This window comes from Enoplosus armatus, chromosome 24 (genome assembly GCF_043641665.1).
Source record: "Enoplosus armatus isolate fEnoArm2 chromosome 24, fEnoArm2.hap1, whole genome shotgun sequence".
NCBI classification, from domain to species: Eukaryota; Metazoa; Chordata; class Actinopteri; order Centrarchiformes; family Enoplosidae; genus Enoplosus; species Enoplosus armatus.
Window position 1 is genome coordinate 12091055 of NC_092203.1, and position 18989 is coordinate 12110043.

Consider the following 18989-nt stretch of genomic DNA (forward strand, 5'->3'; position numbering starts at 1 on the left):
TAAGAAATCTGCAATAAATATATTCAATAAATCAATAACAATCATTTTTAAGACTTATTGGCTTATTTCACAATTTCGTGGTTAAATGATACATTTTATCTGTATTTATTGATATTATTTCTTTCATCGTGTCTTATTTATTTAATGAATTTTGGACCCTTTTGGCCTCCGTACCTACATACATCTGGCATTTTGCAACTTTAAGATTTTATTGTAAAATTTAAAAAATGTCGTGCAGCTTTATGTTTCCCTTTTCCTCCTTTAAACGTAAATGTTCTTATTTTTTTGCTATCATTTTAAATCTACTTTTCCTTTTGTTTTCTTTTTACACGGTAGATGGTTATTATGAAAGTATTTTCGTATAAATAGACGTTTGTTTTGTTGTTCTGATATTTTCCTGAGAATTCGTGCTGTAATGAATCTGATCATTTGTTGTGATGTTTCTATATGAATATTTTGCTTGTATGGTAATTGTCATGTTTGCTCTGTAAAAGCTGATCTGAGCTCATTTCTGATATTAAAATGTATTATAGAAATGTCTTTATGAATGCAAATTAAAGCAGCTAAGTATTACATTTTACAAATGCAGGTTCTGCCACCTGGTGGACAAGAACAGAAAAACATTTTTGATACTTGAACAAAGATTTGCACAAAAAAGATTGTTTTATTTATTATATAAAAACAAACAAGTTGACGTCGATAACCGTGTTCGGAGTTTTTCCGGGTTAAATTAAGAGATTGTTGTTTAATTGTGTGTGTAGAAAACAGAATTTTCATTCGCAAACAATAGTTTTACTTTGAAAAACATGATCGGAAGTCGTATTCTAGGTTTGTAGCGGCTACCTTGACTCTGGTGCCAAACAGCTGGTTAGCATTTTAGGCTATGAGGCTAGCAGGCTCGCTGTGTCTCTGCTGTGAGTTGCGATGGCAGCTGAACCTACTGAACCTAAACATTCGTACTGATGCTAAAGTAAAGCAATGCAGTGTGATTAATTAATGAACCAAATAATAATTCAGTTCAAAGGCCGTGCTAATTATTAGACAGGTTGCTAACGGCTAGGTAGCCGTGTTAGCCTCGCTCCCAGCCACAACAACAACAGTTAGCTGTCAACACTGAATTCTTCCTCATCAGCAGCCCGCAGAGTTTCACCAACATGGAAACAAACGTACCGAAGCGAAGAGATAATAAGAAATCACTGCGTGTGAAGGTAATAAGCCTCGGAAATGCCGAGGTCGGAAAGGTGAGTGAACACCAGTGTATTTTAGACCAAACCCCGAATAGAAATCAGGCAGATTTGAGTTCAGATGCTTCTAGCTGCGATAAACATTTAAAAGAAGCCCTATTTGTTGAGCAAGCTAACGATATGTTTATTTAAAACTGTTTAAAAGCTAGAGTTAGCTTTAATAATGAACATTCTTGTGCTCTTGGTATAAGATTTATGATGCTATTCGGTCTGATTTGTTGTTCATTCTAATACCAGACTCCATATAAAAATCATTTACTTTAACACTTCCTTACTATTGCTATTGCTTATTGTTTTATTATTAAGGTTCCTCCTGCAGTCTACTCAGCAGCAAAGGCGACACTTGCTCGCGACGAACCAAGTGCACCAGATATGATGATATTCTAATGAAGTAGTGTCTGCTTGGTGTGTAATGTGTATGCCGAATGTGCCAGGAGAACCCAGTGATTCCAAAATGGTCATAAAGTATGGTTTAACTCATCTGTGTTTTTGCATAAAAGGACCTTTAAATTGACGCCATCTTTTCTGAAATTCATACATTCAATTTGTTCAGTACATTTTATTTGTTTTCTTATTAATGTTAATTTAACTGTCCTGGGAACAGCGACAAAAGCCTCCCAATGTGAGCCATTTAAAAACCTTGAAATACTTTCTAAGTCATGCCTGTATGGTTTATTGTTTGTATGCGGAATTTACCTAAAGAATCTAGTAATTCTGAAATGATTACGAATTATGCTTTTAAACATTGAGGTGTAACCTATTAACAAGGTGCCCTACAATTGGCACATTCTTAACTAACATTCGGCATACATCTTACCATTAGTCATCTTTAATAATTCGTTTTCTTATTGAAGTCACTCCTGCAGTCTTTATTCAGCAATCCTCCTTTAAATTGCTAGATTTCGGAAGGGAGTCTGGCATGAAAGACGTCGTAGCTCATTGTAAATCAATTTTCCTTTTCAGAGCTGCATTATCAAACGCTACTGTGAGAAGAGGTTTGTCCCCAAGTATTTGGCCACTATTGGCATTGACTATGGCGTCACCAAGTAAGTTCATCCACTGCATATTTTATCTATTACTGTGAGTAAAATATGTTTTCTTTGTTCAAAATGTGACGTGTTTTATCCTTTTACTAAATCAGAATGCCACTGGACCACTGGTGTCCAATGTATTTTATGTTATCCTGGCTGGATTGTATTAATATGTCTTCATAGTAGTAGAAGTACGTAGTATGTTGTAATACCAGTAACGTGTGTGTTGTCAGAGTGCAGGTTCGCGATAGAGAAATCAAAGTGAACATCTTTGACATGGCCGGTCATCCTTTCTTCTATGAAGTGAGTCACAAAAAGTTCAACCATTAAACAGCAGTCTTGTATTTCTGCATCAGGGGAAACTAAACCAGAGGTCGCAGAGTTTAATTAGTTGTAATGTGGGAAACCTGGAACATGATGTTGTCTGTTTCCCTCCCCTCAGCCTGTTCCTTGTTGTTTCTGTCTCTCAGGTGCGTAATGAGTTCTATAAGGACAGTCAGGGGGTGCTGCTGGTTTACGACGTCGGCCTCAGGGAGAGCTTCGACGCTCTCGACAGCTGGCTCGGGGAGATGAAACAGGAAATGGGCTCTCAAGCCAACATGGACAGCATCGTGTTCGTCGTCTGCGCCAACAAGGTCAGACTCACACACTCCCAACAAGCAACAACAAGCTCCTCCAATCCGATGCTTTGGCTTCTGGATGGTTAACAGCTTAGAGGTCAGGTGGGCTGTGGGGCTGCACTTTTCGCACAGAAAAAACCCATCAGTAAAAGCCAATGTTCTGTCCTCTCATTGGTTAGATGTGTCTGGGGGGCGGGAGTGAGAATGTAAACACAGGATGAAGGTCCAGATCAGACCTCATTCATTCTCCAGCTAGCTGCTAGCTGTGTAGCTGTGTAGCTGTGTCAGACAAAGACCGCTTCCTTAAAGGGTCTTGGTGCGATTGTTGTGTTCAGATCTGCAAAAACAAATCGTACCAAGAGGGAAAACCAACCAGTGAACAATGCAGCTTTGACACTGAATGTCCGTCATCTGTCCGTCTGTGCAGGTGGACCTGACGAAGCGGCGGGTGGTGGACGAGGGGGAGGGGCGTCTGTGGGCGGAGTCCAGAGGGTTTCATTACTTTGAAACGTCAGCACAGAGCGGAGAGGGCATCAACGAGATGTTTCAGGTACACAAACACGCACACAAAATGTAAATCCGGTTTTAAAGAAATAGTTTTTATTGTCGTGTGTCGTCTCTCAGGCGTTCTTCTCGTCCATCACCGACATGTGTGAGAACGGCGGGAAGCGTCCAGTGTCAGAGGTCAGCGTCGGCTTCACTAAAGAGCAGGCCGACACCATCCGACGCATCCGAAACAGCAAGGACTCCTGGGATATGCTGGGCGTCAAACCTGGTGCCACGCGGTGAGTAAACGGCCCGAGGTTGAGCTACTACGAATATATATACAACTATGCATGTAAGTAAAACCTAAACAAAAATAAGCAAACAACAATATGTATTTACAGAAGTGTTAGCAGTTGTACTTTCTGTGACTTGCTGAAAATGTGATCACTATAACTGACTTTACTGTTGGCGTGTCTAATGTTGGTTCCCGTCTGCTTGTTTCCAGGGAGGAGGTGAACAAGGCGTACAGGAAGTTGGCAGTCCTGCTGCACCCGGACAAGTGTGTCGCCCCCGGCAGCGAAGACGCCTTTAAGGCTGTGGTGAACGCCCGCACCTCACTGCTGAAGAACATTAAATAACACAAACACGCCTGAAAGCTCTCTTGGAGATTGGACCTCTTGTCACTCAGACATGGACTGAAGAATCACTCATGAACAGTGTTTATTTATTGGAATATTTATTTAGCGTAAAGGTCTTGTGTGCCATGTTGCTTGCCACAGTGCTGTATGCCAACCTAACTTCTGGTTTATGACCAGTTTCATTTCTTATTCACTACATTTTATCTCTGACCTGGTGTGTGTGTGTGTGTGTGGTTGTTCATGTGAAGTGAGTGTATGGAAGATGATTAGGGCCACATGGGGAAAAAAAATGTTCTGAGATTAAAGTCAGAATTTTTAAAGTCAAAATTTGAAATTAATGTCAAAGTATAAAATAAAAAAAGTGATGAGTCACATGGCCCTGATCGTTTTCTGATGGTGTGTGTTTGTGTGCAGCAGAGCGGCAGGTCAAAGGTCAGTGTTTAACAACAAGTAAAACGCTCAGATCGTCTACTTAATAAATAATAAACCACGAGCTGAACAAACCTCCAGCTTTAAATCCAGTGAGTAACATTACAAACTTCTGTAATAAAAGTCAATGTATTTCATTAAATGTGACTTTATTCTGGATAAATTCACTTGTTTCAAAATGTTTAAAGTAATTAATGTAATTTCTAAAGCTACATACTAATCTCCACCTCTCCAATCTAATGTTTAAAGCCTGGTTGCCAAATCAGTAGAAGTGAAAGGTGTGACATAATCTAAATGCATGTTTAATATAAAGAATAATCTTAAAATAACTTTTATACTTTCCATGAGGCCAAATCTGCCAACTCCTCGTCTCAAACGTCCTTCTACAAACACTCTGTCCTCCACTGATGACATCACCAGTTCCTGGGTGATGATTGGTCGATGCAGCTACGGCATCAGAAATGCCAAACTAAACAAAAACCAAGAGGTCATCTGCTGTAATTTGTTCCCTCAAATTCCTTATTTGCTTGGTCAAGTGACTAATTTGAGCCATAAAACCATATGATCCTTTACATTTCTAATATGTTTCCTCAAATTCCTAATTTTAATTTGAATTGTTCCTTTAAGTGACAGATTTGTTCCCTTAAATAGCTTTTTTATACTAACGTGTTGTCTTACGTTAGTTGTTTTCATTTTCCTTAATTGACTATTTCGTGCTCTCAAACTAAATTTAGTCCATTTAACTTTTAATTTGTTCCCTCAAATTGCTAATCTGTATCTTTTTCTCTCAAATTTGTGATTTGTTACTAACTTGTTCCCCAGTGTGACTAATTTGTGCCTTCAAACTCAGTTTATTCAATCGCATTTCTAGTATGGTCCCTCAAATTACTAATTTCTGAAATTTCTATTTGTTTCTTTCAAGTTCATAATTGGTTCCCTGAAGTGACCAACTTCCCTTAAGTTTCTAATTTGTCCATGCAATCCATCACATTTCTAATTTGTTCCCTCAAATTGCTATTTTTTTGTCTCAAATTTTTACATTAAATTAATAACTTGCTCCCTTAAATTCCTATTTATTTCTTTAGTCATTTGTTCCCTTATTTATGCCCTCAGATTTGTTAATGTGTTCTATTACATTTCTACTTAATTTGTTCCCTTAAGTGACTAATTTGTTCCATCCATGAAACGTAAATTTAAATTGTTCCCTCATAATACAAAATACGTAATTTGTTCCCTTATGTGACTAATTTTGCCAAATTGACAATTCTTCGCATTTAATTTCGAATTTGTGTGCACAGATTCTCTCAGATGTTTTCCCTTAAGTGACTGAAGTTGTTCTATGTTGGTGCGTTTTTGTCCCTTTGCCTCTTGTTGAACAGCATTTTCACGATGCTCCCACAGTGACAACAGAACGTTTACATGATGATGGGAACTGTTCATTTACCGACTTTTTACCTGTCTGTCCGTGTATGACAAAGATGGGACTGAATATTCAAAGCAGAAAAAAGTGTTTCATACTGTAAAGAGCTGAATGACAGCATGAATATGTTCTCATAGTTTTATATTTTTACATATGTGTATACACAGGAATGAACATGTGTCAGAAACATAAAGGCTGAGCTTCCACATGTCGCTTTAATGTGTTTTTATGATTTAATCATTACATTTTCTAATTGATCTCTTTGAAATTTGTATTGATGAATTTAAAGTTGCTCTCTGCATTATTCAAATAATCAATACATACTCAAATGTGGCATTGTTAGTGCATGTGTTTTTCCATTTAAAGACTACATTACCCATCAGCCCTGTTCCTTCGTCTTAATATTTACAGATCAGTAAATTAATATTCTGACAGTGTATTAATTGTAAACTAACAGAAAGATCAATTTATAGTCAGTTAAAATTCAGTAAAAAACATTAAAACACACATTTACAAAAATAATTTAAAAAGAAATTGTTTATTTTAACATAAACATAAATTAACTAAATGATAAAATATTAAACCAAAATTGACAAATGAAGCATCAGCCAATCACAGGTATCAAACATGTTATTTGAATTTTATTTTTTGTCTGTCTGTTTACATATCAGCGTTTTCTGTATTATAACAACATATAATTTATTTTGTATGATGACGAGTTTAAAGATGGTTTAAAACTGAGTGTGTTTGAGAAATGTATTTAATGTTTAACTTTATTAACACGTTATTTTGTCACAGTTTGAACTCCGTACCTCATGACTGTCATTTCAGTCACACACGTCTCACATTTTAATCACCTGCCGTGTTGATGATGCGTTTCCTGTCTCCTCAGACCCCATTTAAGGGCACTTCACAATAATTATAATAATTTAATTTTACCCACATTAGTGAGGACGCAGTGGGAGTCTGTCACAGTTAAATCGACAGTCGACACTTGAAAGAAGGAAATAGTTTTGAAGATTTAATGACACATTTTCTGTTGACGTCTCGAGTGTGAGTGAGTGTGTGTTACAGTCTCACTGTGGATCTTGACAGTGCACGTTTTACTGGATTGTTTTTGGAGTAATAAAAAGACAAAAATCATTTCTGTCTGTGTGTGTGTGTGTGTGTGCATTTATGCATCTGTCTTTAAAGTGAGGACATTTTGTATGTTTGATCCCTGGAATATCCCATCTGGAATATTCTGCAATATCCTGGAATATTTTTGGGATGACCTGCGATTCCTTGAACAACTTGAAATATTTTGAATAGGCTTGATTGTTTTTTCGTTATCTATTGATATTTTTTATTATTTTAGGTCACGAGGTGTAGAAAACTGTCGACAGGCCTGAGACTTGAGCCAGTTTTTCTTCTCCTCTTTTATTTCTAGTTTTTGTCTGTTTGGACTATAAACATGTTTCTATACCGTCACAAACAAGCTGTAAACTACGCACATACAAACACAGTGTGACCTGGTTGGAGGTTTGCCAATCCCATCATGCACCTGAACACGCACACACACACTTAATCTGTCCTATTAATGAGCGGCCGTTTGTCTCTGTTTCAGGGATTCCTGATAGGATTAACAGACGGCTCCATCTACCTCTCTCGCTTTTGAATTTGTCATCTGTGTTTCTTGTTTGTTTTCCATCTTTTTGTTCTTATTTTCAGATATTTTTGACCTGCGTTGACGACCTGAAACCCGCCGCTGAGATATTCCTCCTCCTCATTTGGTTAAATTGTGGCCTGGAGGTAAATTAACATGTAAAGATTTCTTGTTTCCTCATCCTCTTAATTTTTTCTGTCATTTTGCAGTTTTCTTCAAGGAATGTGGCCAAAAAAATGGAAACACAACTTCAGTATATGTCAAGAATACTTGAAGATGAAGTCTGGAAACCAGAAAGATTTAGTTAAGTATAAACTTTTCACAAACATAAAATGAATGTCAGTAATTTTAAAAACGTAAACGAGGATTTTTGCTCCAGAGAACAAAAAGTTTTCACGTAAAAAGGAATCCAGAGACTGAAGACAAAGCAGTTCTCAACAGAATGAAAGAAAAAGGACGCTGCAAAGAAACCAAAGAAGAAGAGGCAAAGGAGGGAGAGACAAAACATCCGAGTCAGAAGAAAAACAAACTCTGAGAATTAAAAAGGAGGAAAGAAGCTGAGAAAAGACTGAAGACAAGTGAAGGAAAGATCCACGAGGAGAATGAGAGAAGAAACAAAGAGAGGAAAAGGAGTAAGGGAGGGATGAGACTGGGATCACACACTTCTTCATCTGGACAACACACACATCAACTCTGCTGCAAGTACGCACAAAGAAAAACGTTAGCTGCTAATGTTAGCATGTCTGGCTGGCAGGCTCACAACCTAGAATAGTAATTGTGTTAGTTGCAAGGCTAAGAGTTAGCATAGCATTAGTTATTTTGTGGGGTTACACATTCAATTTAAAACACTCAATAACAGTCTGATGTTTCATATTTAAAATACTGGGACTAACTACATAGAACAGTGTTACTTTATTTCCAGGTTTTCCGTTATTAGCTTTAGCCTCAGTCTGTTAGCATGATATCATGACCTGTTAGCTTTAGCCTCAGTCTATTAGCATGATATCATGACCTGTTAGCTTTAGCCTCAGTCTGTTAGCATGATATCATGACCTGTTAGCTTTAGCCTCAGTCTATTAGCATGATATCATAACCTGTTCGTTTTAGCCTTGGTCTGTTAGTATGCTATCATGTATGTAGCCGTCATGTGTATATTTAAAACTCCTTTAAAACAAGTACATAAACATAAAGTTAGCAACCAATTTACGGAGCTATAACGTTAGCTTAATTGGCTAGCTAGCTACAGTGACAGTCGTCATTGCTGCCCTACAGATTCAACAACCATCAGAATTTCAGTGTAAATCTGCCCTGGATATTATTATAGTAAAGTGTCAATGTGCTGTGGGTGGTGGGAGGAGGTGTAGCAGCACTAACTGAGGATGGGCGGGCCTTAGCCAGTTGTCAAGTCGGGACTCCGTAGCGAGGCTGGGGCCAGTTGTTCTGTTTACGTTGCAAGTGTCGAGATAAAGAAGCAAATTATTACGATCCAGATGAACTTAATCGAGAGATTAACTAAGAACAAGAACAATTTCCTTCCGGATGTCTCTGAGCAGAGATGAACTTCCTGTTCAGTCGGTTGGGAGCCAGCAGGCCACTAACCTGATTGGATTAGCCCTGAAACCTGCCTCTGACCCGGGCCAACTGTCCAACTGAGAGGCCTTTAAGTATTAGCGAGACAACAGAGTGTTTACAGCAGGACAAAGGCTCAGAGATTTATCCAACAGTTTTTTAAAATAGTGATCATTTTCTAAATTCAAATGAAGGCTTGGTAAGATTAAGGTATGACCTGTACTACTAATCCACTGTTCTTGTAAAAGGAGGCGGTCCTCGTAACCATGGGCGACGACTGTGGCGTACTGGAGAACGGCGACTGCGAGACGGCGCGGCAGACCAGTGACATCACCTTCAGCACGAACATAAACCCCGCCCCCGGCCTGAGGAGGAAGCAGCTGTTGTGGCAAAACGCCGTCAGGAACGTCATCGACCAGCACAACCTGTACTCACTGAGGCTCGCCGGAGGCCTGGAGAGAGGGAGGCACCGCATCACCGTGACCGACGCCTACATCGCTGACATCAACAGGTAGAAACAGTGATGTCATCAACAGGTAGGGTTTAACAACGCAAAGACACTTAAAGATCCAGCTGAATGCAGCAGGGACTTTTATTAAACTGAAATAAAATCAGTTTATGATTAATTTAATCTTAATCTCAAATGACTTTGAGTTTAATCCTGTGTGTGAGCTGTTGTCCCTCTGTATCGTCTTGCAGGCAGATCCGCTACAAGGCGTCTCGCGGAGCGCTCTGGCAGAAGCGGCGCTCATCGGCTGCTCGTATTCACCCGGCAACACCGAGGATCACCAGGGCAGCGCAGACAAAACACGACTCGCTCGGCGACGCCGACTTCTTCGTGTCGTGGGGGTCGACAGTGCGAGGAGTCTTCATTCCCGCGCTGCAACACACATTCAAGTAAAGATCATTTACACTCGTGTAGGTACAGCACATACTTTACACTAAACTTGTAGTACACTTCATGTACTTTATCGAAAACACAAACCAGAAAACTAAACATTCTCAAGAACACACACAAAATGATTCTTATAATTGATAATCAATAATATAATAAGTGTACAATGTTCAGGTCTCCAGACTTGGAGCAGCTCTACCAGCAGTTTTCGTCCGGTCAGAGAAGAACCTCGCTGGTCGTCACCAACGTCATCGACATCCTGACCAGACTGCTCATCTCACTGCTAACATGGCCGCCGGGCTGGTGGGGCGTGGCCTGTGATTGGCTGGCTGGCCTGTCGGTCGTCCTGTGGGCGGGGATCTGCGTGCTGATGCTGACCAGGAGGGAGGTGACGTCATCGCCGCAGTGGCTGAGGTATGCTGGGAAATGTAGCCGGAGATGAAACAGGTGCTGTCTGTCTGCCTGTCTACCTGTCTGTGTCTCAGGTACCTGTCTGTCTACCTGTCTGCGTCTCAGGTACCTGTCTGTGGTGAGCTGGTTCTCCCAGACGCTGCAGGTGTTGATGGGTGTGTTCAGTTGGGCGGAGAGCGATCACTCCTGGTATGTCTTCTTCTCTCTGTTCTCCACCTACACTCTGCTGCCCCTCCCCCTCCTCTGGTCCATCATCGCCGGGGCAACCACCTCCACCCTGCACCTACTGCTGGACTTCTGCTGTCACTACGGCGACCACACCTTCATCAGAAAGGTTGGACTTCCTTCTTCCTATCATCCATCGTCCCCGTTTCCTCCTTTCCTTCCCTTCTATCCTTTCTACCTGTCCTTCTTTCTTCACTTTAATAACGTAAATCTCCGTCACAGTTTTTCTGTCCCTGCTTCATGTGTGATGTTGACTGTATGTGTGTTTGTCACCTGTCCAGGTGTTGTCGAAGGTCTTGTTGTACCTGGCCTTGAACACTGCAGGCCTGTTCATTCACTACCTGTCAGACCGGACTCAGAGGCAGGCCTTCCTGGAGACCAGGCGCTGTATAGAGGGACGAGTCAGACTGGAGAGAGAGAACCACAGACAGGTCTGAACAGAAGCTGCACCTCCTCCACGCTGCAGCAGGTGTGACTCTAACTTTAACCTCAGACTTTGTGTCCTCCAGGAACGTCTGGTGATGTCCATCCTGCCTCGTTTTCTGGTTCTGGAGATGATCGCTGACATGGCCACCATGGATGAATATCTGCTGCCTCAGCAGTTCCACAAGATCTACATCCACCACTACAAAGACGTCAGGTGAACAAAGCCACAGTCCTGCACACAGGTAGAGCCGAGCTGGTGACATCTGTTCATGGACCGAGAACAGAACCCTGAGGAACCCCACAAGTAACTGCAGACAATGTCAGTGATGGTCCTGTTGTTCTGTGTCTGCTGGACGTGTTTGCTAACATGTTAGCCACAGCTAACATGCCAGATGTTGTGTTTACACTCTGTTTTGGTGTTTTTCTGCCCCCCCCCCTAGTGAAAACAATTAATCAATGCAGCTTTAATTTTATTTTGGCAGCCATTTTCTGAGCTCACAGCAGTATGGAAGTAAAAGTAGTAATACCACAGTGTAGAAATACTCAAAATATATTTAAAGTACTCATTATGCAGCATAATATATGTTATATTGATGCATTAATGTGTTAATGATGCAGACTTTATATTCTGTCGGGTAGTTTAATCTGTAATAATACATCATCATTTAGTAGTTGATTATATTTTGCAATAATCTGAATCTGCAAAGTAACTAAAGCTGTCAGATAAATGCAGTGAAGCAGAAGTACCTAAAATTGTACAGTACAAGTACAGTACTTGATTAAATGTACTTAGTTTCTTTCCCCCACTGCTTTGCAGAGTTTGGACTTCTATCTATAAAATATTAAGAGTTAAATGAACAGATTTTCTCACTTTTCTGACTTCAGATTTCAGTGACTCCTCTCGCTTCTTTCTCCTCGCAGCATCCTGTTTGCAGACATCATCGGCTTCACTTCTCTGTCGTTGATTCTTTCGGCTCAAGAACTCGTGAAAACTCTCAACGAACTCTTCGGACGCTTCGATAGGCTGGCTGAGGTCATATCACCATGGCAACCACAGAAATCACTGATTTACCTTTAACTATTAGTTTCATGTTTGATTTGTGTTTTTTTTCTGCAGAGAGGTTCAAAGTTTAACATCAGCGAAACATAAATGGAACATAACTAGAACATGTCATGTTAGTATTGAATGAGTTTGCACTTGAAAAAGCAGCTCAGAAACGAAAGATTTACATCAAAGTTTTAGGATTTTATAGATTCTAGTTTTCATTTTTATGTGTGGCTCTACTTCTCGTTCAGTTTCAGTTCATTTGCTGCAGATCTATAAATCTGGTCTTCAAATGATTTCTGTAAAAAACGTACAATCTCAGTAACAAGTCGATGATGAAGAACAGGATGATGGTTTAGTTTGTTTTAAAACAAATAAAATAATGAAACTAAAATAGATTTTATCATCGGAGAAAGAAGACAACAGATAATTTGTTTGTTTGCGCTATAAATAAAGTTTATTATCAATAAAGTCCACATGAGATACATACTTGTTGATAATGACAGTGTGTATTTCCCTCTGTGTGTGTGTGTAGGAGCACCAGTGTCTGCGTATTAAGATCCTGGGTGACTGTTATTATTGTGTCTCCGGAGTACCAGAGCCTCAGAGGGGACACGCCCGCTGCTGTGTGGAGATGGGCCTCAGTATGATCAACACCATACGGTGAAGACACACACACGGACACACACCTGCATCACATGACGCGCCACAGAGACGTTCACGTGTTTGTGTTACTGTTGTGTTGCAGTTACGTTCGTCGGGAGCTGCAGCAGGAGGTGGACATGAGGATCGGCGTCCACTCGGGTTCAGTTCTTTGTGGAGTCTTGGGTCTTCAGAAGTGGCAGTTTGACATCTGGAGCTGGGACGTCGACATCGCCAACAGTCTGGAGGCTGCAGGAGTGCCGGGGTCAGACACACACGCTCTTATTGATATAATGCAAACAATCTATGAACTGACCCTCAGACAGTCCCATGAAATGTCCTCCCTTCCCTTCCTCTTTACAAAATTATCTTTCGTTTACAAAAATATTGGACATTTTTCTGAAACATCACTTTGTCTCCTCGTCTCAGGCGGATTCATATCTCGCGGTCCACTCTGGACTGTCTGGGCGGGATCTACGAGACGGAGGCGGGGCGCGGCCAGGAACGCAATGAGTTTCTACGCAAGTACAACATCGACACGTACCTGATCCGCCCGGCACCGCGAGAGGAGGCGGAGCCACCGAGAGCGAGACGTCCGAGTTACGACGAGATGACGACGTGGAGTGCCGAGCTGCCGTTCGGAGACATCCTGGGAATGAACTTTGTGAGGACAAATGAAACATTTAAAGAAAATAGGAGCTTTTGGTGGCATATTTGTAATTTTGACCCTTTCAAAACAATAGCACCTTCAGACCACAGCAAATTCCTTGTAATGTATGTTACTTGGCAATGAACAGTTTCTGATTCTGATTCTGATTCTGATTCTTGTCCCCTGTTGTGCTCCGTAGATCCTCGCCACCTTCACCAACGGCTCTTTAACCCAGCTGCCCAATCAGATCGCAGCACAGCAGTCGGGATCACGGGAAGTCAATAAGAGGATCTGTCAGGCCATGGAGGTTCGGAGCAGCGAGCGAATGAGGAAGGAGCACATCACCACATTCACGCAGGTGTTCAAGGACTCCCACATGGAGGGAAAGGTAAGGACTTCCTGTTGGGGGCGGGGCTGTTTGTCAGGTGTAGCGAGCAGTCTGTGACCGTAACTCGTCTCTTTGTCTCTCAGTACTCCCAAATGAGAGACGAACTCTTCAAGTCCAACATGGTTTGTTCTTTCATCCTGCTGCTGCTGCTGATGGCCATCCAGGCTCTAATCCCCGCCCCACGGTACACCTATTCGTCTACCTGTCCGTCTACCTGTCCGTCTACCTGACAGTGTAATGTGTGTTTAATAACTGTTATGTCTCCAATGTGTTGCTCAGGTTGTGTCCGATGGTGGTTCAGTTTGTGGTCAGCGGCAGCGTTTACTTCCTGCTCCTGCTGCTGACTCTGGGGGAGGAGTTTAAGCGTTGCCCCGCCCCCCTGCAGTCTCTCTGCTGCTGGGTTCACGAAACCAAGAGTGCCCGGACGCTGCTCACGCTCACCGCCATCGCCGTCAACTTTGGAGTCGCCTCCTCGGACATCGTGAGTCTGATGCAGTTATTAAGTTTCTCCTCTGGAGGTCGAGGTGAAAATGTTGAGGCAACTTCTGTTTTTAAAAAGATGTTGACTGAGAGAAGAAGGAACCAGATCTTGTTGGTTTAAAGCGACCTTTCCTTCCCTCCTTCCTTGTTTCCTTCCCTCCCTCCAGCTGTGGTGTGATTCGTCAGAAACTCACATCAACAGCAGCGAAGCCGAGCTGGCTCCGCCCACCTCCACCTGGTCTGACATCAACATCTGCACACATCCAGAGGTGAGCGCTGACGCACAAACAATAACTAAGATCTACAAAAACGACGTTGACTGTATGATAATGAATGACCTTCCTTGTGTACAGTACATGGTGCTGAGCGTTGTGGTTGCCATGGTTACCTGTGCGGTGTTCCTCAGATTGAGTTGTGTGTTGAAGCTGGCTGTCCTCCTGCTGGCCGCCGCCCTCTACACCTACCTCATAGAGACCCACAGGTGACCTCATTAATACACACCTGCCTCATAGTTATGCTAGCAACAACCAGCAAGTTACAAAAAGTCAGCATATCCAGAGTTAGCCTTTTTTACCTAGCTACAAACAGCTAGCTATAAACTAGCATAAGCTATAAGATAGCATATCCAGCATCACACTAGCTGTGTTTCCTAACTTCAAGCAGCTAGCATTATTATTCCATGCTCTAATCTCTTTACATTCTAGTGGTTTTGCTGTGTTAATGCTTGTGTTGTTTTTTTTCTGTTATGCTACCTGTTTAGCCGATTTTATATTAACTACTAACTGCAAGCCACAAACAGCTAGCATAACTAACGTTACGTTATACCTGTTTATTGCTGTTTATTGTTTTGCTAGGTAAATACAGCTGCCTACAAATATAGTATGTCCAATGTTAACGCTAATTTTGTCAATTCAACTAATTAGTTATACCGCTACCAATATATAACACATTAAAAAATAGCTAATTCATGCTGCCTTTGTTTGTGATTACAAGGCTAGCAGTCGGGGCAGCCGTCTTATTTATCAATAATTCATGAACACTAATTTATAGTAGTGTTTATGTAACTGTACTGAATGTCGGATGACATATTAGCTGTTTGCTGCTAGCCAATGTGCTAACTACAATAAGCTATAAGAACATTGTATATTTTGGCTATAATTTAGCCTATAAAAACACCACATGAACACATCGTGTCTCTCAGGTCTCATCACTTGTGCAGGAGGGGAGTTTGTGTCGTTCTCATGGTGATGTTTGTGGTAGCCGTCCTCTACAACAGCAGACAGGTGAGCTCTACTGGGTTTCCCTGTCCTTTCTAACAGCTCAGAGCTTCTGATTCCTGTTGAGTAAAACTGGACTCTACTGGTTTCTATCGAGTTTCACCTTCTTTTATAACAGTCAGGTGCAGTTTGTGGGTTTTATTGTTGTACATTAACAGCAGAAAAGTAAATTCTTCTGGGTTTTCTACAATCTGTCTTGGACAAACAACAACACAGTCAATATAAATTCAATACACCATTACATAAAAATAATTTCAACAATAATAACAAAACATATCTGTAGAAATGTGATAGTAATAACAGTAAATTATACAAATAAATCCGTAAATAAAGTAAAATAACTAAGGGTTTAAATACAAATGAATTATCTAATGTTGTTTTTATTATCAATAGATGCTTGCTTGTGAATCAATTATTTTGCAATTAATAGAACAAATAATTCAGTATTTTTTTGGTAACATATCGGCTCTTACAGCTCAACAGAACTGGACTGAAAGTTAAGTTTTGTAGATGATAACCTTTATTTTTATTTTGATCCTCCATGTTCTTCTTCTTCGTTGGTAGCTGGAAGCGACGGCGCGGCTAGACTTCCTGTGGCGTCTCCAGGCGAGGAAGGAGGTGGAGGACATGAAGGAGCTGAGGGAGCACAACGAGTGTCTGCTGCTCAACATCCTGCCGGCCCACGTCGCACATCACTTCCTGGAGAGAGACCGCAACGACGAGGTATCTGCTACCTGTCACCAAGTGTGTGTGTGTTAGTGTGTACGCCCAGGTGTTAACTGTGTGTGTGTGTGTGTGTGTGTGTTTTCAGGAGTTGTACTCTCAGTCGTACGAGCGCGTCGGCGTCCTCTTCGCCTCTCTGCCGGGTTTCTCAGACTTCTACGAGCAGAAGGAGCTTGTTCATCAGCGTGTCGAGTGTCTCCGCCTCCTCAACCACATCATCACCGACTTTGATGAGGTCACACACACACACACACACACACCAAAACACAACTATATAAGTTAAGACTGGAATCGGACTTTGGGATTTATTGACATTATTTCTTCAGTCTTGCATTAATATTTGTTATGTTTTTTGCTTATATAAAGACATATACGAAATGTTTCCCAGATAACAGCCGACTCTTTTATTTTGAAGTTTGACTTCACAGTAAATAATGTGATGATTTCTGTGTTTCTGTGCAGCTGCTGGATGAATGTTACTTCCAGGAGGTGGAGAAGATTAAAACCATCGGCAGTTCGTACATGGCAGCTTCTGGTCTCTCTCCGGACAGACAGGTCAGCCCTGCTGTGTGATTGTAATATTCAGTAATATCTGCAGGCTGCTTATCTACCTGGACAGGTGCAGATGGTGGAGGAGAAACAGCTGGACGTTTTAAATCTTTACATACAGCAGGATGACGTCAAATAATTCAGTCCTTAATAATTCCTTCTCTGTTTCCCTTCCCATGATCCTTCACTCCTTCCTCCACACCTTGCTTGTGTTCAGGAGTGCGAGGACGACTGGCATCACCTCAGCGAGCTGGTTCTGTTCGCTCTGGCCATGCAGGAAACACTCAAACACATCAACACACACACAGGAAACAGCTTGCAGCTGCGAGTCGGTACGTAATCGTCTCATTGAATTAAAACTTCAGGCAGCGGGAAGATGTAAAACCAGAATCAAATATTTTAGTTGTAATGACGTCAACAGTATTCTGAAGGCCTGTCTCGAATAGTTATTGTAAGTATTTGTTTGCCGTAGAAACATAATTGATGTCGGCTTGTGACCTCTGACCTCTGACATCACCTCCAGGTATCGCTCACGGCCCGGTGATCGCAGGTGTGATCGGTGCCACCAAACCTCAGTACGACATCTGGGGGACGACGGTGAACATAGCGAGCAGGATGGAGAGCACCGGAGTCAGCGGGAGGATACAGGTGAGGACACCTGTCTGCACGAGTGTCTCTATGTTTCTATATAACGTTTAAAATCCAACACCCCCCCACCCCCAGGTCCCTGAGTCCACCAGCTGTATCCTGGTGGAGCGAGGCTTCCTACGGCAGCTCAGAGGGAACATTTACGTCAAAGGCATCAGTGAACGTCATGGAAAGGTGAGACACAGTTTTAATTATGTATTCATCGTCATAATGAGCTCATAATTACTTGATTACTGTGTCGTACGAGCACTTTGGCTGATATATAAATACAATGGATGGTCTTTAAATCTTAATCATTACTAATTAATTCATAACAGTACACAGTGTTACACATCTATTGTCTTGGTTTAAAAGGTCACAAGTAACAATAAGAAGACAATCAGCACTAAAAGTCTGTTTGTTTCGTTCAGGTTCGTACATTTTTCGTGAGCAGTCGCGAGGAACGTTCCAGTTTCATGGAGCGTGGCGGTGGGCGGGGCTTCAGTCTGAACAGGAACACACTGGGAGCTGTGGTCTACAGTCTGGTTCAAGCCAGGAAGAGAGAGAAACTGATGGAGGAGAACGGAGGGTTTCATCTGGTGGAGGCGTCGTAGGAGGAAGCGTTGGCAGTTGTGAACAAGTAGCCGATCAGGTGATTATCCTCTTATCCTGTCGAGACATCTTCTTCTGTGGTTTGAAAGAAGTCATACGAACTATTAACATCAAACTCAAACCAACAACTTCTGCAAAGCCAAAGTTGGCCAGCAGGTGGAGCTGTTTCAGAGTGTGCACAATGTTTCCACTGTTGATCGAAACAACAACGAGACTTTTTTCATTGAAGGACGAAAACTTAATTGCTGTTTCGTGAAGAACAAATGAACTGCTGTAGATACATGACGACAAATGCATCAACCACGGACGTATCGAGGGAACTGGTTACCAAACTCCAAGATGGCGCCCATTCATTTTAATGAAGCCCATTGTTCACATACGTCTCTCTTATAATGTAATATAGCTGATAATAATTAATCACAACAATTTTGATTTCACCTCCACTGGATGATCAAACATCAGCAGGTCGTGGCGGTGATGTGTGAAGAAGAACAAAACTACAAACAGGCACCTGAGCAGCTAGCATTGCAGCCAAACTTAAGTTTAATCTTCTGTCAGATTTAAATGGCATGAACTGACGTTTTCTAACTGTCTAGAATCAGAGTTTCTAATGTTAAAAAATAAAATATAAGTGGAGCGGTCCTTTAAAGTCATGATTTTCTTTAAACGTTAAATCTCTCAGCACACACTGACTTTATTTAGTCCCTGTGTCTCTGTGTGTCAGTGAGATTTAATTTTCTTTAAGATTTTGAATGGAGTCTGGTGGACAGATTGAGTTAGGTGATAATCTGATTTTGAAACTAAATCTTATTTAATTAAAAAAAAATTTCTATAATAATTTTCCAAATGTGTAATGTTCTAAAGTTATTTCTAAAAACGCTGCAAAAGTTAAGCTGTTTAAAAATAACATTTGACATGAAACATTAGTTTTGCCTGTTGCAGGTATTTCATTTTTTGT

The 18989-nt window shown here is 41.3% G+C and overlaps 2 protein-coding genes and 1 pseudogene across 2 annotated transcripts; all 3 read left to right on the forward strand.

Moving 5' to 3' along the window:
• The window catches only part of LOC139306579 (protein NLRC3-like), a 204095-nt pseudogene that overhangs the window by 18925 nt on the left and 166181 nt on the right, over nucleotides 1-18989 (forward strand).
• dnajc27 (DnaJ (Hsp40) homolog, subfamily C, member 27) lies at nucleotides 1013-4584 on the forward strand. Its single transcript, XM_070930488.1, has 7 exons — nucleotides 1013-1241; nucleotides 2208-2290; nucleotides 2509-2578; nucleotides 2746-2910; nucleotides 3323-3445; nucleotides 3520-3680; nucleotides 3887-4584. The coding sequence occupies exons 1-7, from the start codon at nucleotides 1155-1157 to the stop codon at nucleotides 4017-4019; spliced, it is 822 nt and encodes a 273-aa protein (XP_070786589.1). The 5' UTR covers nucleotides 1013-1154; the 3' UTR covers nucleotides 4020-4584.
• LOC139306953 (adenylate cyclase type 8) lies at nucleotides 9349-18033 on the forward strand. Its single transcript, XM_070930918.1, has 23 exons — nucleotides 9349-9593; nucleotides 9782-9979; nucleotides 10152-10391; nucleotides 10494-10722; nucleotides 10895-11044; nucleotides 11123-11253; nucleotides 11961-12072; nucleotides 12620-12747; nucleotides 12833-12991; nucleotides 13156-13390; nucleotides 13575-13763; nucleotides 13847-13947; nucleotides 14043-14244; nucleotides 14411-14512; nucleotides 14597-14724; nucleotides 15445-15526; nucleotides 16085-16243; nucleotides 16332-16478; nucleotides 16706-16798; nucleotides 17010-17124; nucleotides 17316-17440; nucleotides 17516-17614; nucleotides 17851-18033. Exons 1-23 carry the CDS (start codon nucleotides 9349-9351, stop codon nucleotides 18031-18033), a joined length of 3552 nt encoding a protein of 1183 aa, XP_070787019.1.